The sequence below is a fragment of the Hydra viridissima genome, unplaced genomic scaffold (assembly GCF_058129835.1).
Source record: "Hydra viridissima isolate aposymbiotic clone 2 unplaced genomic scaffold, HvirCarnegie_v1 scaffold_7, whole genome shotgun sequence".
Lineage (NCBI taxonomy): Eukaryota > Metazoa > Cnidaria > Hydrozoa > Anthoathecata > Hydridae > Hydra > Hydra viridissima.
In genome coordinates, this window is record NW_028324306.1 from 4,099,379 (window position 1) to 4,118,714 (window position 19,336).

The window sequence follows — 19,336 nt, forward strand, 5'->3', positions numbered from 1 at the left end:
AAATGATCAGTAGGTAACATATTTGAATAAAAAGTGGAACATGTGAAGATGATTTGATAGTTGAAGTTTGCTTAAACATAGATTTGAGAATAAAAGTTGAACCAGTTATCAAATGTGGTTTTAATTAAAATTACTACAACTGTTTTGATTAAAAACTAATTATGCCCCAAAAAATTAAAACACCAATATAATTAGGAAATCATCATTATCCCACACTAAACTAAAAGTCATCTAACTTAAAAAAATCTTGTAATAAAAGTATTTATTCATTATGGTAATGGTTTGAACCAAAATTTTAGCTGAAACCAAATAATTAATAGGTTGATGAAATAGAAACTTCATTCTGGTTTAAGCCTAAACTAATACCAAAGCTAAAAGTTTCTGTTTCCAACAAACTTAATTCTGAAATAATTAAGTTAAATAACAAATTAATTTTTAGCTAAATACAACTTAGTAATTGGTACAGTACAACTTAGTAAGTGTTTAAATCTAAATTCAAGATACTCAAAACATGAAAAATTTGGGAATTTCTAGAAGTAAGGGAGAGCGTGGCTAGTTGGCTGCAGGGGTAAGTAGCCAGGAACATTTTTTAACAAAGCTTATTCAACGTAAGTTTTTTTTTCTAGATTTCAAAGTGTTTTTTATAAACTGTTTTTCTTTAGCACCTTGGATTAAAGTATCTTTAAGCAATTACAACTTGTTTGTTGGAGAGTCAGTTGAGATAATTGTTGATGTCTCAGATAATTCTGCTAAAACTATTACTTTCTTGCACAATGTTTTTAATGTGTCAGATAAGGTGTTTGCTCGGTTTGCCAATGGCTTATTTTCTGCTACATCATATGGAAAAATGCTGTTTGGAGAAAGGTTGACATTTATCTCAAAGGATTTGGGTTTTAGTCTTTTCATTTCAAATTTAACAGTAGCAGACTCTATGACTGTTATTACGCAATTGGAGAATGAAAATCAATATGGAGATGCTCTTGACAGTATATCTATAAATGTAAAAGGTAAATAGAAGCTAAGTTATTTAGGTTCTGTACATTTTCTTTTAATGAGCAAATTCAGGCTTGTGAAAGCTCTTGTCTAAAACAACTTCTTATGAGTTGATTAAAGAAAAAATGCATAGACTAATTGAATCGATGTATACAAAAACGTTCTAAGTCATTAAATAGTTTTTATGACTTAGAACGTTTTTGTATACATCGATTCAATTAGCTGCAAGTAAACTCCATTAGCAAATATCACTAAAAACATAAATGATTGTCATATTCAAAGTTGTAATGGGATTTGGGTGAAGCAACCCATTTAGGTGAAGTTTCACACCAGAAAACTGCTGCATAATGAAAGTTGTCATCTTTACCTCCTAATTCTTGAGGGATGGTAACTTCAAAACAATCTGTTAACCAATTGTTGGTAATAAATCACTTCTCTCATCTTATATTAATGTTCATAATATTTTTTTAAATGCAGCTTCAGTGGTTTGAATTATTTTTAATTTAATATTGTCTATTGTAGGATTTTTTGGTACTAGTTGTTGCAGCACTGCTTGTCCATTTTTCTCTATTCTTTTTCCTTTTTTTTACATTCTATTGATCCATGTTTTTGGGCTACTTAAGGTTTTTTTAGAGGGGTCTTTTTGAGTTATTGTTGTTTATGGTAGCAAACCATAAACATCTTCCATGGTAATAGGAAGTCAGTAAAATTGTGGAAAACTTGATTTGCATTCTCAGGTTTTTTTTCCTGTAATAATCACTTTGAAAAGATGAAACTATTGGAACTTTTTGTGAAGATTATCTTTTTGGGATCTCAGAAGATTAAATAGTTGCTATTCATATATCTGTTCAAATTTATTGTTTTGCATTGAGTTGACATTTAGACCAGACACTGCAATACAAACAACTTTGCTGTCCTCACTAAAACCTACTTTTGTTTTACATGAGGAGTAAATCTCTCTTGATATTTCCATAAACCACGAAGTATTAATTAGTCAACAAATTCTAAAATAAGAATGATTTAATTTGATAATGATAGTGTAAACTATAATTTAAAAATAAAATTGATCCAACAATTGTGATGCACCTGTTGCATCTGGCAGTCTGACAAAGAGAAAGTTTTATTTTTCACATAAAACCTTAAAGAGGCAGGCCTCTCAATATTCTGCTCATTAACTTAATATCAAAGAATTTATATAAATGGAGTAGAGAACTGTGATGTTTTACTCCATGTTTCTGTAGTTGATAGAAGCATACATGGGATCTTTTCCATGATTGAGTTTGGTGCCTTTTGTTGGTTGTTCCTTTTCCTGATCTTATGGCAATTAATACAATCTTTATTCTCGCAGATCAATTGATTACAGCTGTCACTCTTTCCAGCAAGCACCAACCTACTTGCAATTGTTTCTACTCAATATTTCAAGAACTGTGGAGTTTCATTGTGGTTAAACATGTGTTTAATACCTATTATTTCATACCTCACCCCTTCTGAAGATATTTCACAGTTCTTTGTTACATCTGTAAGTTGAAGTTCTTCAGCTAGTTCATCTATTTGACTTTCACCGATTTCTTTAGAACAGTTTAGAGCATGGTTCATAGAAACTTAAGATTTCTGTTTTTCTTTTTGTAACCAATATTGTCATAACATAAAGAAGTTCCCATAATAAGATTTCATGTCTATATCTTACTTTAAATAAGATTGTAAATTTTTAAAAATGTAAATGTTAATATAATTTTTATAAAAAGCAAATAATAAAACCCTTAGTTTACTTTAGCCTTTAAAAAGTGTATAAGTTTTCAATTCTTATACATATTTGTTTTAGAAATTATGGGGCTCTATTAGCTTTGGTGGGATATTTCCATCTTACCAAAGAATACCAAGTGTATAGTCAATAAAAATAGTAAACTAATGCAAAGTTCAAAAGGCCATAACTTTTGAAGTACTTTACTTTGATAAAAGATTAAGAAAAATGAGATATTGTAATTGGTTTAAAATGATATTATTTCGAGGGTTAAAACTTAAATGAGTTTGATAATTTGACATAGAATAACAAGATGCAAGTGAAACAAGGAATGGCTTTATAAGGGAATTGAATTTTTTACTTAAGTTAATACCTTTTTTATTTTACTTATGGTAATTAATTTTTACAATATAAGCCACAACAACAACATTGATATTCTCATAATGATAATCATGTAGTTTACTTTTACTCACAATAGTTTAGCTTTATCAAAACTTATTGAAAATTTTGATAAAGTTTTAAAAAAATTGGCATTTAAAACTTACAAATCAGTCAACAGATTCATATTTTACAAATTTTCTTGTATTCTATGAGTATTTTTTTTAATTGAACTATAACCAGTTTTATGTCATGCAGTTAATTTAAAAAGTCTTAGTTTTAATTGAAATTCTTTATTTTTTCACTTTTTCCAGCCTACTCAGAGTTAAAGCTACAGCTCACCATGAAGCAACCCTTTTTTATTCTGGAATCACTAAGCATTATGGTATGATTACTTTCATATAATTGTAGTTTTAACTTTTTTACTTAAAAACACTGATCTTACAAACAAATCAACCAAATTATGACAAGAAAACAGAATCTTATAAAATGTAATATGTTGTATTAATTTCATTAAATATTTTGTAAAATAGATATATAAAGTAGCTTGTAAATATAAAAGATGTATAAAATTTAACTACAATGTTTTTCACCATCAGAAGTTTTTTGGCTGCTAATCTGTATTATCTCTTTGCTGACACTTAATATTCTTGGTTTGTGTATTTTGATATTATTTATTGTGTGTAATTGTTTTTTTGAGACTTAGCTCTTAAGATGTTTTCTGAAAAGCTCATGGCTTTTAGCACATAATCCAGATGCTGGGTAATGTCTCACAAAATATGTATTTGTGGTGATGTCAGACACTGCCATTTTTATTAAGAGTGGAAAGCAATTGCCTTTGCAAAATAGTTTATCTGGTTTCAACATGAGTTGGCAAAGGTTCAAAATGAGTTAAACCATTAGTTTTGGATGTTTAAATGGCTGTTAAACAAGTATTTTTCCTATATATGCATTTAAATTTTTTTTGTGCAAATTTCTTTTTATTCTAAAATATGTTATAAATATGCAAAACTTGCATATTACGTGTTTGTTATTTTTTTTGCTATAATTTGTTACAATATGACAACAACATAAAGTTAATGTAACAGTAAAAACCCTATGTATATATATAATATATATATATAACAATAGTAACAATAGAAACCCTATATATATAATACTAATACAATGTATCCACCTTTTAGCTTCTTTTTATACATTACACATTTTTTAGCTTCTTTTTATATATTACACAAGTATATTTTCTGCAATTATGTAGTACATTAAGCTAAACCTATTGAGTGTGAATTTTGTATGTTTTAGGTTTCTGATTACTTAAATGATTCAAAAATGTTGCTAGATAATCCAAAGATTAATTTATCAAATATAAGGTAAGGCTATTCAATAGGGTTTTTTTGATTGATGATTGTATAGAGATTGCATATGCAACTAGTAGATTTGGTATGGGTGTTTGTTTAAATGAAAGAATGCATTTAAACTAGAGCAAAATCCAAAAAGAATAAAGTATCTTCAAATTATTCTGTATTTTTGATCTGAAAAAAATGCTAATATACTATGAGTACGGGTATTTATTTTTTGATTATTTTTTGAGTGTCATATTTGCTTTCATTGCTTCATTTGGATTTTTTTTCTTAAAGTAAGACTTTTTTTCTTAAAATGAAGCATATTTTTTTTTATATTTTCATTTCTTAATATGCTTTTAAGTTATAGCTGGTTTAGAGTTGCAGAGATAAACTTTAAAATTGTTAAGATTTTTGACTATTCAAAAAATTCATTCACAAACAAGTGTTTAAAACTTAAGCTTAACATTTATTTATGACAGATGTTAATAGGCAAGGTCAAAATAGATAAAACCAAATTATATTTAGGGAAAAAAGTATCTTTACAACAATCTGCATTTTGATCTGATAAAATGAAAATATAAAATGAGCATCAGTAATTTTTTGGAATTACACCATTTGCACCTCTTTTGCTTCTATTTTTTTGATAGTTATTTAAAATAACATGTAAATCCTTATTACAAAATTCATCATTCAACACATGAAGCATCTCTAGAAATTTTATTTGTAAAGAGTTCTTTATAATCTAATACCTACTTTTGTTAAATTTTTAGTTTTCTGTAAAAGAATTAAAATACCTTCCACAAAATCTTATTTTGAAATAATATTTCTCACTTCTCTCTTTGTGTAGATGTTTAAAATAAAATGCTATTCTTTTTTTAATTGCATAAATATTCTCTCTCAGTAAGAAAATATGTTTTTTGCAATTTTATGGAATATGTAAAAAAGATCAAAAATTTACTTACAGCTATTTTATATGTTTTCATATAAAGTGATATGAAGAAGACAGAGCATTTTTGTGCCAGCTTATTTTTATTTTCATTAAATTATCTTATCTTGAAATTATCTTATAATATGTAAAAATAAATAGAATATTAAACTTGTTAAATATTCTACCTTGTCTGTTTTTAATTTTTCTGAAAATTTAAAAGCACAAAGGTTTTTAACTTCATTCTTTCTTTCTTGATAATTTTGCTTGATGCTCTTTAGTGCTGGCATTACATATGCAACTATTAGATTCAGTAAGATGAGTGATGACAATCTGATAGAGTTCTGCAAATACATGGAAAACATTTATCCTGCAGCTCTTCATAAAAATATTAACATTACAAATGTGATGGTATTGAGTAACGGTATACATTTAGTTTGTTAAATAAAATGTTCTACACAAAAGAAGTGCTTATCTAAAGCCTGTATCTTCTCTAAATCTTTCAAAGCTGTACAATTACATGCCAAACAAAAAGAACTGCTTTTTTTTGTTATAAATGATCAGTAAAAAAATAACTTTGGTTGTGTTTTAAATATTTAGATTGCTGTATGACTGATGTAACTGGAGAAGAGGATTACAAAGGAAAGTACACATTTAACACAACAATAGTCAACAGAAAAACTTTAGTTTTATGCAGATATAATGGTGATCAAAACAAATATGTTACACGGGTTTGCAGTTGGAGTTCTTTAAAAGGGGCATATTGGGAAGATGCTGATTTTAGTGACTGTCTTCAAAGATCTAATGCCACTAAAAAGCTGATCACTTTAAGTGAAGTACGACATTTCATTCATGTTTCAGCTCCTAGAGCAGACATGTGTCTGCTCTAGGAGCTGAAACATGAATAAGAGTTACCTATTTTTTTTTTTTTTAATGTAGCTTTGTCACCAATATTCATACATTTTTAAAATATACTTCTGAAGAGTTAAGAGTAATCTTTTCCTGTAGATGTATTTTTTTAAATAATCCATTGATTTAGTTCATCCCATAATATCACTTTTATGTTAATATGTCAGAAACTATCAATCTTTCACTTTCCATACATGATTGCATTGTTTATTTTACTTTGGAGGTAGAGTAATGATCTCAACTTTTAAAAGTATTTCCTTATGCAAAAATGTTGACAAAATCTTTTAACTTTAAATGTTGTTTTAGTTTTAGAGAAATTCTAATGTTGTTAAATGTGGAGCCATATTACTTTGTATTTTTCTATATTTTTTTATTATTACATCTATAGGTAACATTTGCATTTTCATTTAAAATAAGGTTCCCATATGTATTGGTGCAGAAACAAATGAGAGCTGCTTATCACCTGAAGTTAAAATCCAAAAACTCAATGAGGTTAAGAATTCTCAATCTTTATTCACAACACATGAAGATATTGTTTTAGTATCAAATGTTCTTGAGGATGTTTTTATAAAGTCGTCTGCCAAATTAAATGTAAGTTTTTGCATATTTTACTAATGACTTTTTGAATATTTGTTTACAAAAGTTTTAATATTTTATGTTAGTTTTTTTTTTTTTTTTTTTTTTTTTTATAGAATAAGGGATAAGTGATAATATTAGTTATTGAAGGTTATCAGTACAAAAACGTCTTACTTTTCTTTTATCTTAAAAATTTTATTAAGATAAAAGAAAAGTAAACTTTTATCGAAACTGTAAAAAAGTGGGATGTTTGTTTTTCTTTAATTCACGATATTTCCTGATTTCTTATGTTTTAGGTTTTGATGCTTGTAATTTCTAGAAAACCCATAAATTTTCTGTTATTCTTTAGGAGAAATATTTGCAAATATTTGTTTTGATAAGAGCCTCTGTGCTTTATCTTTGTGTTATATTTAATAGGTTACAGCTGACATTTTTGATATGGTCAACATGATTTTATCAATAGATAATTCTTTGATTATCCAAGCTCAAAATTCTAATAACTGTTCTAGAAAAATCTTTGCAGTTCTACAGTTATTAGCTAATCAATCTGTTAAAGAACTTAAAGAATTGAATTTACTGTATAAATCATATTCATATAAACATTTTGCCCTTACTCTTTCTCCTGCAAAATCGACAGATACTTTAATTGAAACTTACAGCCAGACTGAGAAAGATGCTAATGTAATCATAATGGATGCAGCTGTAACATGCAAGCAAAAAAGTAAATTTCTTAAATAATTTCTATTATCCTTGTTTTATATTTTTTCTGTTCAAATTTTTATTGTAACTGTTATCTTCTTTACTGACTGATTTTATTTTTTGAAAAATAAGTAGCTATTATAGCTGTATGTTTTTTAATTTTATGTGCATTTAACTATAGATAATTGGACTATACTTTAAATGGCTTGTTTATCTATTATAATTTTTTTAAAACTTGCAATATTTTGTAATCCTGATGTTCATATAACTTAGAAAGGTTCTTGTTGTTCCTCAGATTTAGAATCCAAGTTTGTTTTCTTTACTTTGTTAGGAGTTGACTGGAATGCCTCTGTGCTCATTCCCAAAAGTGCACTAAGCCTTCAAGATAATATTCTTTTCTCATTTGTATTTGAGAGCCCTTCCTTTTTCTTATCAAGTAACAAATCTGTGTCTTTGCATTTTGATCAGGGAGAAAACAGACAGAATGGTACTGGAGTTATAGTGAGCTCAATTATTTCTGCAAGTGTTTTCAATCATTCAGTTAAAAGCCTCAAGAAACCTATCCAATTGAGCTTCAAAAACATTGATCGTAAGAACTTGAAAGGATATTTGGATTGCTATTTTTGGAACACGACTTTAGGTAAGATAGAAAATGTTCTTGATTTGCTTTTCAAGTTATTGACAACTTAGCATTATTTATTTATATAGTAACTTTCTTGGTTGAATAATTCAGATAGCTGGTCTAATGCTGGTTGTCGCAAAACCTTTGAAAATAGTTTTGAAGTAAGGTGTGAATGTGACCATCTCACAAATTTTGCACTTGTCCTTGATACATCACAGCGTGGTTATAATCCTTTAGCGCTGCAGATTGTGAGTTGGGTTGGAAGCACGATTTCTTTAGGATCATTGTTTTTATCAATATTGGCTTTGGTGTTGTTTAGGTCAGTATTTGTTTTTAATAGCTTTAGTTTTCATCAGTTGAAGAAGCTATTTCATTTTAAGTCTTTAAAGGACAATTTAGATAAGAAGTAGGAAAAAATTTCTCAAATTTTTTGCTGTTGTTTTTTGACTTTTTTTAAAAAATGAAGCAGTTTGCTGATTTGTTGTGTAAGGTTTCATTCAGCAATTGAAACTCAACAAATATACATTTGTATTCACCTACGTGCAAAATTTGTCACTAAAGTCTTCAAAATGTTTTTCAACTCTAGGCAGAGTTTTAAAAGATGTTTGTAACTCATGTTAGAAATGATGCTGAAGTTACAACAAAGTTAGAAACAAAAAGAATAAGGAAATAAAGCTTCTTAAATACTATTATTGATAGTAGAGCTAATAGTTCTCAATGTAAAAATCGTAAATGTAAAACGTTTCGCAGCTTTGAATGTCCTCATCTTTAAAAGGAAATCTGAAAATTCTATCTTTATATCCTTAATTTAAGTCCTTTTTTCTGGAGAAGTTAGTTTATTAAAAAAATTTATAAATTTTCTTACTAGTTTATTACGAACATGCTTCAAATTTTTTGTAAATTTTTTATAATTTATACATATTTGCATTGAGTTTCTGACATATTTACATTACATATTTTACAGATTTGCTATAAGTTTGTTTTAATTTTATCAAATTACTATAAATATATTGAAAATTTATGAACAAATTTATTGTAAACTTTTTAATAGTTTAATTTTAATTTTACTACGACTGTTATAAATTAAGAAAGCTGTTATAAATTTATTACGAAATCATTTATAAATTATTGCCAAATTTATTCCTTAATTTAAATTAACTACTTTTTATTATCATATATTAATTTTAGTTAAATTTTATTTTATTTATTATTATATTTAATTTTATTTATTTTATTTTAATTATATTTTGTTTTATAGTTTAATGAAATAAATTATGATTATGAGATCTTTTAATTTTTTAATTATATAAAATTTCTCTTAAGGATTTAGAACATATGGGCCGATTCATTATCCTAAAAAAAGCAAGAAAATGAGTTATTTCCTATCCACAAACCTATGGAATTAGACATTTAAGGGTTAAATTTTTAAATAGCTGAAAATTGGTTCTGGAATTTGAAACACCAGTATATTGGCTTGTAATACCATTTTGAAAATGTTGAATCTATTAAATTGCAACAGATGTCTAAACACATGTAAATAAACCGGTGGTTTTAGTACTGTTTACATTATATGCAGTTTTTGATTGACGAATAAAAAGGGCTTTCAACAAAAAGATCTGATAGTGAAATGTCACAAACGTTACGGGTGTTAATTAAGAATTTTCACAAAATAAAAAGGCGTAGTTCCTTTTGTATATAAGATAAAAATTAAAACTATGTATTTATATAGAGTATTAGGTCCTTCATTTCAATATTAATTGTCTTTATAAGTCAAGTTTATAAGTCGCTCTGGTGTTTTTTTGTTCTTGTGGCAAACGATGCTTGTTTTAGTTTTCAGCGTATAATTGATCTTTGCTGGACTGCATTTGAATTTCCGAGCCGTTAAATTTCCTGCCGTTGTGAAACTCCGTCATGGTAGTCGAACATGTCCTTAAGCCGCTTGATATTCTTTCCGTTCGTTTTTATTGCTTTACGGCTACTTCCTTTGACTCTTTCATCGTTTTCAGCACATTTGATTATGCTATAGATAGTCTGTCTTTGAATTTTTTCGGCTTCAAAATGATCTAGTGTGAATATTTTGCCACAAGATCGATTCGCTAGAGAATTCGTAAATTCTCTTTCGTAGGTCTTCTTGCTTCAATCTCATTTTTGAAATAAGTTCTGAAAATCATAAAAAGTGTCATAAATTTAAAAAAAATAAAACTTTTATAACAGAAAATATTGCAAATAAAACGTTTACTTTGTCTTAAAACGTTACGGAAACTTTTACTGAGTACGCGTTATTATGCAAGCACACGGTTTTCCTAAAGTGTGTAATTTACATCAAATAAAAATGAAGATTCTTTCTAGAGATTATCTAAATTCGAAGACGGCTTCTTTGCATATGATTTCAAAGATGAAGTAAAGTGGCTTTTAATTTTCTGTATTTGTGAAAATGCGTCAATCAATCACTTTATGAGTTAATCAAAGGTAAATGAAATTTTGCCATCAGATTTATGTTCTTATGAAGTGTTTGCTTCTGGAGAGCGCTTGAACATCGATATCAAAAGTTTTAGTTTTGAAAAGATTTAAAGGGCAATTAAGATATGCTGCCTTGAACAATTGTTAGACTCAAAGGTGTTAAATACGTTACTGACGACTTTAAATTTTGGATGTATTTAATGAGTGCAGTATTTTTACGCTGTGCACTTTTTTTTTCTTTTCTTTTTTTTAGCGATAGATAAAGCTGGTGATTAAAGATGAGTTTAAAATTTAAATTTTGAGAAAGATAAGTTGATGAAATATATCTTTTGAGTATATTAAGCGATGTTTAGAACTTTCTTTTAGAAAATGGTCTCAAAAACTTTCTCTAAAAATTCTTCTTCGACTGTGCATTTCATTAATGATGCTGGTTGCAATATTTCTTACTGGAGCAGAGCGTAGGTCGATGCATCTGATCAGCTGTCGTGTTATTGCTGGATTGCTGCAGTATTTTATCCTAACAACGTTTTTTTGGACTGCTATTGAAGCTGTGAACTTATATAAAAACTTTTTTACTGTGTTTAACAATGTGGATCCCGTTAAGTTCATGCGCATATCGTCATATCTTGTTTGGGGTTAGTTTTTGCTATTCAGTTCATTAAGCTAGTAATTCGAGTAGTAGAGTTTTTACAGCTTAAAAGAAAATGAATGCACAGGCAAAAATACACTCAAAAGTCTCTAATGCGTGTGTGCACTTTTCTGCTAATGTATCGAATGGCATATTATCTGATATTTAGTTTTCTATCACTCCAGGTGTTCCTCTATTCATTGTTGCACTTTCTGCTGTTACTGCAAGAGACTCGTTTGGCGATTGCAATTTGTATGTAAAGTCTGCGTCTTTGTTTTTCCTTATCTGCGTGTTTAGGGAATGCAAATTACAATTAGAACTCCTTTAAACTATAATTTTTAGCGTTAAATCATATTTCTCTTTTAGATGCATGCTACGTGGAAAAGCATTTTATTTTGGTGTGTTAACTCCAGTATCCGTAATACTTCTTTCAAATTTTATTGTTCTCGTTTTGGTTATGAAATCAATAAGTAATCGAAGAGTAGAAAGGTTGATTGCGAAAGAGGAAGAAACACAAATATTTCGGCGCATACTTAGGTCTTCCCGCATTGCTTTCGCATTTAGTACATTATTGGGTTTAACTTGGCTTTTTGGTATTGTTGCTATTGGTATGTTTTGGTTTGAAGTAGTTTTTGAAGCTCTAGTCATACTTAACAACATTTATGTGATAACGCATCAAGTAAGCAGTAAAGGAAAATATTAAAAGCATTGTTCTTTTAGGAGATGCAATTGAGTTTTTTCAATGGTTATTCTGTATTTTCAACAGCTTACAGGGTTTATCTTTGTTTGTTCTATACATTATACGTAATAAGGACCTGCAGGTACTGGTCCGTACTTTATGGAGATCAGTGCCGTTAAGACATTGGAAAAACGGAGCATATTTTGATTTAAAAACAGGTGAATTATAATTTTTTTGTATTTTTCTTTTTCATCATTGGAAAAAGATCAGTTTTTTTTTTAAATTTCTGAATCCTTCAATTAAAAAAGCATAAGTAGGTATTTTAAGAGATTGTTTGCTTTTTAAATTCGACTCGATTGTTTACTTTAGATTCTTCAAACATTTACCTTAATCGTTTGTCAAATTAACGAGCAATCTAAACTGTACTTGTTTTGGACCTAGCTTTATATCCAGCAGGTGCTTTTCAGAAACAATAAGCAAGTTAACTACAATTTTGTGACAACTATATTGTAAATATACAAATTAAAAAATGTTGTAAATATAGAGATTATGGTTAATTAGATAGCCAGTGAGTTCTTGTCTTCACTTATTACATAGGTAAAAAAATCAAACAACTTGAGAAATGAATAAAGAACCTTTAACGGAACAGTTTTGTTGATAACAAATGTTAAGTCATGGCGTTCACACTTTTTGAGTAGATTTGCCACTGTTCCAAAAGCTGACACAATTACTCTAACATAAATGCGAGGAAACTATCTAAAGTTTTCCCATCACCTAAATATATTACTTTCTTTTTAGTAACTTGACGAGTTTATTTTCTATTTTGTATATTATAATATTTTAAAATCGAGTTAGATGCTATTTTAAATTGCAAGTAATTATGTAATAGTAAGAAATCTTTTGTTAGATATTTTAAATCTTTCTTTGGTTTTAAAGTTTTAGTTTGCGGGAAAATTGTAGAAATATTTTCAAATTCTTTAAACGAACCAATTTACTTCGGCTGTTTTTTGCAAGTCTAGTTCAAGTTTTTTGGCTAACTCAAGCTAAAGAACAACTACGTTTCTTGCTCAGTTGATGTATGTCACAATAAAGTCTTAATTCAACACTATACCCATAACCGCCGAGAGAAATTTCGGGCCCTGGGTAAGTTTTCTTAACGGGCCCTCATTATGATCAATTATATACCCAAGACCACAAGAAGCGTGCTCTGGTCATTGAAAATTAAAAATGAAAATTAATTAAATCTTTTAAAATTCAAAGGTATTTAAATCATTTAAAAGTTATTTTTAAAAAATTATTGTACACACACGTGATACCGAGAATCTTCCCCGTCCATCCCCCCTCCTTCTCGGCGGCCATGACTATACCTGGAATAGTCATCAACCTCTTCTTTTACTTCGCTAGTTATGTGAAGAGCTCTAGTTTATTAAGATCATCTAAGCTGCAACTTCAACTTTTAAGTGCTCAACGTAAGTAAGATTGATCATGATAGTCACCAGATAATTAACAAAATTGTTTATGAGTAAAATCAACTATGATCTGATTGCTTGCACTATCAAAAAATCAAACTATTCTTTATGATCTGCATTTCGATATAACTTTTGTTACTTTTAAGTTACCAATATGAAATTTGTATTTTTTTAATTTTACTCTGAAGTAGTGCAAAAAAGTTTATGCTCACTCGTTAATTTTTAACGTTCGGTAGAGATAAAGTCGCATAAAATAATAGCTATAAAAGATTTTACAAAACTTTCATTTGAAATGTATACTAATCATATTAAGCTAAAATTTTAAAAGAAGTTATCAAAGAGCGATAACCGGAACAGAAAAAATATAGAGTTTTACGAAGTCATATAAAAAGTAATGCAAAAGAAAGTGACAAAAAAGTTTGAGCGCATGTATATTTGAACTTATTTCTAAATAAACTTCCGGTCAGTCTTTTTTTGAATTATCTTTATGCCTGTATTTGTTATAATCACTTAGCTATATAAAAAAAGCCTGGAAAAATTACGTTAAAATAAAATTGGTCAAATTTTGAACTGATCTCTCAATATTGTGGGAAAATGGAAAGAAAAAGCGTCAGTGAAGCCATCAAGTAGCAAATCATAGATAGAAACTTATGTAGCTGTTAGAAAACCTCTTTTCTTCTAATTAGTCGGTCTTTAACCAAACAGTTAAAGACCGACTAATTAGAAGAAAATGGTGCAAGGAACGCTTGTCTTGGTCAGTTGAAGATTAGGCTAGTGTCATTTTTAGCGATGAATTTAATTTTGAGGTCTTTATCATGAAAAGAAGAGTGTTCGTTATGAGCTTGAGGTCAGAAAAATACAACATTTACACAGGTTGATTTTGTCAGTTAACTTATATTAAGACCTTGATAGACTGTTTTTCTCATCAGCAGCAAAAGTTTATGAAGGTGGCAAATACATTTTTCAACAAGATGAATCTTCAGCGCACACTGCGACTTCTGTAAAAGAATGGCTCACAAAAAAAAGAAGATAAACGTGATGCCCTGGTGTGCCAAATCACTGGATCTTAATACAATCGAAAACATTTAAGCTTGGATGGATGCTCAAATGATCTAAAATAAAATAACCTCTGTGGAGCATTTAAAAGTGGTTTTATTGAAAGTCTGAAAGTCAGTACCAATGAACTTTTGCATGAAGTTAGTTGAGTCATTGGCCAAATAGAGTGAGATCATGTTTAAAAGGGAGGATATTTTGGCTACTAATTTACTTTTTTTAATCTTTGAAAATATAGCGCGCTTAAAATTATTTGTTGTTTGTAATTTCTTTTATTTGCGATATTGTACTAGTTTATTATTATTATAACCATTATTGTTGTATTCTAAATTTTTTTTTTTTTTTTGCGCCTTCAGTCTAAAACCATTTAAATAAACAATAACAATAAAAAAAAAAAATTAAAAAAAAAACTTATTTAGTTTTTATTTTAAACGACTTCATCTTCTACAAAAGAATGATGAATGTTGTGTAAGTATTATTTTCATAGCAAGTTTGTTGTTTTTTAATTTATTTATCATCAGAACATTTCACTCAAATGTGTTAAAATGGTATTTTACGAATATCGAAAATACAATGCAAAACTAGAAATACGATCCTTTATTGAGCTGAATGTTGACCATTTTTTCGGTTATGTGAGTGTTGATCAAAAAGAAACATGATTTTAAGAAAACAAGAAAGAAGAAAATTTTCAAAGTGATTCATTTTGGAGCTGTTAACATTAGTTGCAGCAGCAACATGATAAATGAGATTTGACTTAAATTAATTTCAAGAAAAAATGCCAATTTACTACGTGGGTTAAAGCTTAAAATAATTTGTCTCTAGTTGCTCGGCTGGGTTTAGTGTGTCAGGTAGTGATCCTTTTTTGATAATATTCACTGATACTGCAATATATTCAACTCCAAGAAAATCGTTTGTAACAAAACTTTGCAAGTTTCGATTTCTTATTTCAGCAGAGGATCTCTTGTTACAGAAGAGGATATCTTGTTACAGAAGAGGATATCAAAGCACTTTTGTTCCGTTTTTTGAATGGCAAATGCTCTTGAGTTTGATGATGAGAATGTAACTTTTCTTTCAGATCGATTTTCTATCTTACAAATTGGGGGGCTCAAAGAAAGTAAATTTTTTGTGATGCTTTCGGGGTATTTTTATATTGTTTTTAAAATATTTTTTAAGCGTCACACAAGGCTACGTTTGAAGCCGCACGGACAATATGTTCTGTTTTGGCAAAGTGTCTGAAATTACCCCAAAATCGACAAATCCACTGTTTTTTCATTATTTAACTAAAATTTATAAAACATATATTTGAACTGATATACACTTACGTACTATTATAAGAATTAAAAAATAAGTATATAAAATTAAAATTACGAAATTGGGTGTTTTGTAGGGTCTTTAGGTTTTTCACTGTCTCTTGTACCTAAATTCAGGCATGGCTTTTCTCAATTTTAGAGTGAAGCGAATAAATCCGTCTCGTTTGTTATTACCAGACACTTTCTTTAAGGCCTCCGTAACCAATTTTACTGTTCTTTCTCCAGCTTGTGTGTGCCATGGGAACTTTGTAAAAGTCTAGTCAATTGGTTCTTCCAGCATTTTTTTCCAATCTTCTGTAGTGTTATTATTTAGTATTGGTGGTGAAGTAACTTTGCTGGATGACCAGTTGATAAGATCGATGTAGTCGTTCGCTTTAAACTTTATTTTTGGAATATAGAACTTTTTAAATCCAACGTTTCCAACCATCTCATTTGATTCTCGTGGTTTTATGACTCTTCTAATGCCGAGGGCTCGGATATGTGTTCTCTTATCAGTTAGGATTGCGAGCAGAATGTTTTCTGAAGATGCAAAGTAAGCATTCTAAGAAATTACTAGCTCAATGACGTTGTGGTCAATTTGATCCTGACCCTGAGAACAAACTCTACTATGATACGTAAGTTATCTGATGGTTCTGTGGCGGAACATACAATCTTTATATCCTGTTGGGTATTGTCAATCACCAGGCCATGTTTAGGGGACCTGGACCTCGCTTAGCAAGACCTGGAGGACATATGCCTGAGCTAATAGCGAAACTCCTCAGATACCTCTGGTCCTCACTCAAATTTGATATATCAGCTGATGGTAAGGTGCAGTTAACTGGTTCATATGTTACCACTGGAAGTAGCTCACAGGCCTTCAAAGATTTTCTAATGCAACCAGTCTAGGAAGTAGGTCCGGAGGTAGGACCATCGAAGAACTCGAATAAGCGGAGAAGAGGCAATTTGTTGAAATGCAGTTGACAAATCGCCAATTGCACTGATCTCCCGATCTTCATTACAAGACAACGCAGTACCCCATTGTGAACTCCAGTATTTACAACCGTTCCATCACACTCTAGATTAAGAACATATATTAAACCCTCGGGCACTTCTGTTGTGATATAGTTGTAAATACTTTTAGCAATGGCTAGACTTATTCTTGAAGCTGGTGTAAAATGGCCAACGTAGCTAGATCCTGGTTCTTTCACCAAGGAATAGTGTTCCTCTACAATTTCTCTTTGGTAGTATTTATCCTCCTCTTTTTCTGTTGGCAATGCTTTGTCACGTCGGCCGTCGAAATGAAGACCTACTAAATGATCATTATCAATGTTCGAACTTTAACTATTCAGCTCTTGCATAGTTCGATAAGTCTCTCTTATCAATCTTATCAATCACAAAAGATGCATCCAATTTAGTGACTAGGCCTACGTTGTGTAATAATTTATTATTTGTAAATAATTAATGGAGTTAATTAATAATGATAATCTGGAAAATAATCTGCTAAAATAATAGTTAATACCGTATATGCTTGTGTATAAGTCGAGAAAATTTCAAATCAAAGTAGTAACTTTGACTTGTGCACGGATCATAAAAAATATAAGTTAGTTTTTAAACTTTAATTTTATAATGTTAACGTACTGCATATAGTCGCGTATAAGTCAAAAGTCACTGTCTCAAGAGATTAAAAATATTAGAATAAAAGAAATCGGAAAAAGAATAGAAACAGCTGCACTTAATCTAATCGTTTTTGGTTTTGAAATCACTTTAAAAGAGTTAACTTTAAAAAAGTCAAAAGAATAATAAAGAACAGTTTGACGTTTTTGGGGTAATTTTAGGCTCTTTTCCAGAACAAAACATATTGTCCTTGGGAAATCAAAGTTTGCACAGTAATTAACCATAAAAAAGTGCAACTTTTGTACGCTACCGCAAAATGCTGTGACGCTTAAAAATATTTCCAAAAAAATATAAAAATATGGCAATTTTACTAAATTTTTGAAATTTCAAGTCCTTTGCCAGAACAGAAGACATTATTCTGGGGTATTGAAATTTCGAACAGAAGTTACTTATCTATAGAGATAACTTTTCCGCTCTACCATAAAAGCATTAAAAAAAGTTTGCTTTTTTCGAGCCCCCCTATCATGCAAATCAAACATTCGGTGTTTTTTACTTGAAGTTTATGTTATCATAAAAGTTGGAAGCTCCAGATCGGCTGAATTCATCTAAAACTATGAAAATGGAAGAAATCGCAAATGATTTATAATTTCATCTAGTCGCAAAAATTAAAGAGAATATAAAATCATTAATTATTGTTTGCAAATATTTCTGCTATAAGAACAGTTGTGTTATCAGCCTTCTAGCACACAGCATTGGGTAATTGGTAACAAAAGGTTTAAAGTTACAAAAGTTATATATAACAATTAAGTAATTTTTTTTTACAGAAATAAATTAAATTACACCGTAAATTGCACTGAAGTAATGTCTACTCAGCTAATTTGATATGCAACGTTCAAATGAACAATCTACTTCATAAAAACCCTGCACCCAGTAAAAACAAAGCAAAATTAAAGTTTCAAGGAGGAATAAATACCGATATTACCAATAGTATTAAGACAGTAGTATTAAGACAGGTAACAATAGTATTAAGACAGGTGCGTAAACACACTGAGGGGCCTACGAAAGATGATGTTTATGCGCAGCTTATGGATGAAATGACGGGTTTCTTGTAAACTTTGTTTGATATGAGCACTTTGTTCTGGTCACTGAGGCAGTTTAAAAAAAGAGGACTTAGTTTAGTATTGCAGTAGATAAAAACATCTTGAGATATTCTCATACATAAGCAAGTAATCCAGAACACGAAGTTAACATTAAACAGATATGGTTTATTTTCTTGTTGGTTGGTGACATGAACACTTTATGCTACATTAAAAAAAGTTTTAGCAAATAAATAAATTCGAATTTCTTTTTGTTTTACCTCTTTTTATCCCCATCGTTTGAGTCTTGATTTTTATTGTTATAGCTGTGAATAACTTTGCTTTTACCGTTATTATCATCGTTTGTAGAAGTTACGTTATTTTAATGTGTTCATTTTTTTCAATAAGATTAAAAATTGCGATGAATTTCTTACAAAAAAGTTTTAACTTGATTATGGTGCTTTCTAAAGACTTTCTGTTAATGTAGTTAAACGTAGAGACTTTTTGATAAGTTTACTCCTCATGATTAGAAAGGAGATCAGTTATTATCCTAGAAAATGCTGGGAAATTAGAACTTAAAATTCCACTTTTAACATGACATTAATATTTTACAATGTAAGTTTTCTCGGATATTAGTTCTTAAATTTATTTAAAGCTAAATGTACCGTTATTTTGTGTGTTCTGCATTATAAATGTCTTGATTAGCGTTTCTTCGTTATTGTCATGAAAATACAGGTAAGAGCATAATTTGGTTTGAAACCATGGAGATTATCTTTTTACCCAAAACGAGTTGGCTTTTGGTTTGAGCATGGTTCATTGTTAGTCTTATACGTGTCAAGGTAAAGTTTTATTTTTAAAAAACTATCCTTGTCCAATATTTAA

General features: G+C 29.2%; 3 protein-coding genes across 11 annotated transcripts in view; 2 read left to right on the top strand and 1 right to left on the bottom strand.

Annotated features, from left to right (window-relative positions):
- LOC145199529 (adhesion G protein-coupled receptor G4-like) overlaps window positions 1-12,525 on the top strand; it is a 33,220-nt gene extending 20,695 nt beyond the window's left edge. For 2 of the 8 annotated variants that reach the window (XM_090092828.1, XM_090092829.1), the window contains exons 6-19: window positions 663-1,007; window positions 3,427-3,497; window positions 4,415-4,482; window positions 5,662-5,804; window positions 5,981-6,216; window positions 6,707-6,880; window positions 7,283-7,586; window positions 7,896-8,204; window positions 8,298-8,505; window positions 11,013-11,281; window positions 11,460-11,526; window positions 11,641-11,882; window positions 11,995-12,171; window positions 12,323-12,525. In XM_090092828.1, coding sequence (XP_089948954.1) covers window positions 663-1,007; window positions 3,427-3,497; window positions 4,415-4,482; window positions 5,662-5,804; window positions 5,981-6,216; window positions 6,707-6,880; window positions 7,283-7,586; window positions 7,896-8,204; window positions 8,298-8,505; window positions 11,013-11,281; window positions 11,460-11,526; window positions 11,641-11,882; window positions 11,995-12,171; window positions 12,323-12,360 — 2,651 coding nt within the window. In that variant the 3' untranslated portion in view covers window positions 12,361-12,525. Of the gene's footprint in view, window positions 1-662; window positions 1,008-3,426; window positions 3,498-3,828; window positions 4,045-4,414; window positions 4,483-5,661; window positions 5,805-5,980; window positions 6,217-6,706; window positions 6,881-7,282; window positions 7,587-7,895; window positions 8,205-8,297; window positions 8,506-8,772; window positions 8,846-9,509; window positions 9,532-11,012; window positions 11,282-11,459; window positions 11,527-11,640; window positions 11,883-11,994; window positions 12,172-12,322 lie in introns of those variants that run through there. The other 6 variants (XR_016454064.1, XM_090092833.1, XM_090092830.1 and 3 more) reach the window with 6 other exon arrangements.
- Window positions 1-19,336, bottom strand: part of LOC145184803 (uncharacterized) — a 115,304-nt gene that overhangs the window by 75,437 nt on the left and 20,531 nt on the right. The gene's annotated exons all lie outside the window — the stretch shown is intronic.
- Window positions 18,961-19,336, top strand: part of LOC145184100 (uncharacterized) — a 28,302-nt gene continuing 27,926 nt past the window's right edge. The window contains exons 1-2 of one of the 2 annotated variants that reach the window (XM_090092107.1): window positions 18,961-19,069; window positions 19,190-19,293. The gene's annotated coding sequence lies outside the window, so the exon portion shown is untranslated. Of the gene's footprint in view, window positions 19,070-19,171; window positions 19,294-19,336 lie in introns of those variants that run through there. The other variant, XM_090092109.1, reaches the window with a different exon arrangement.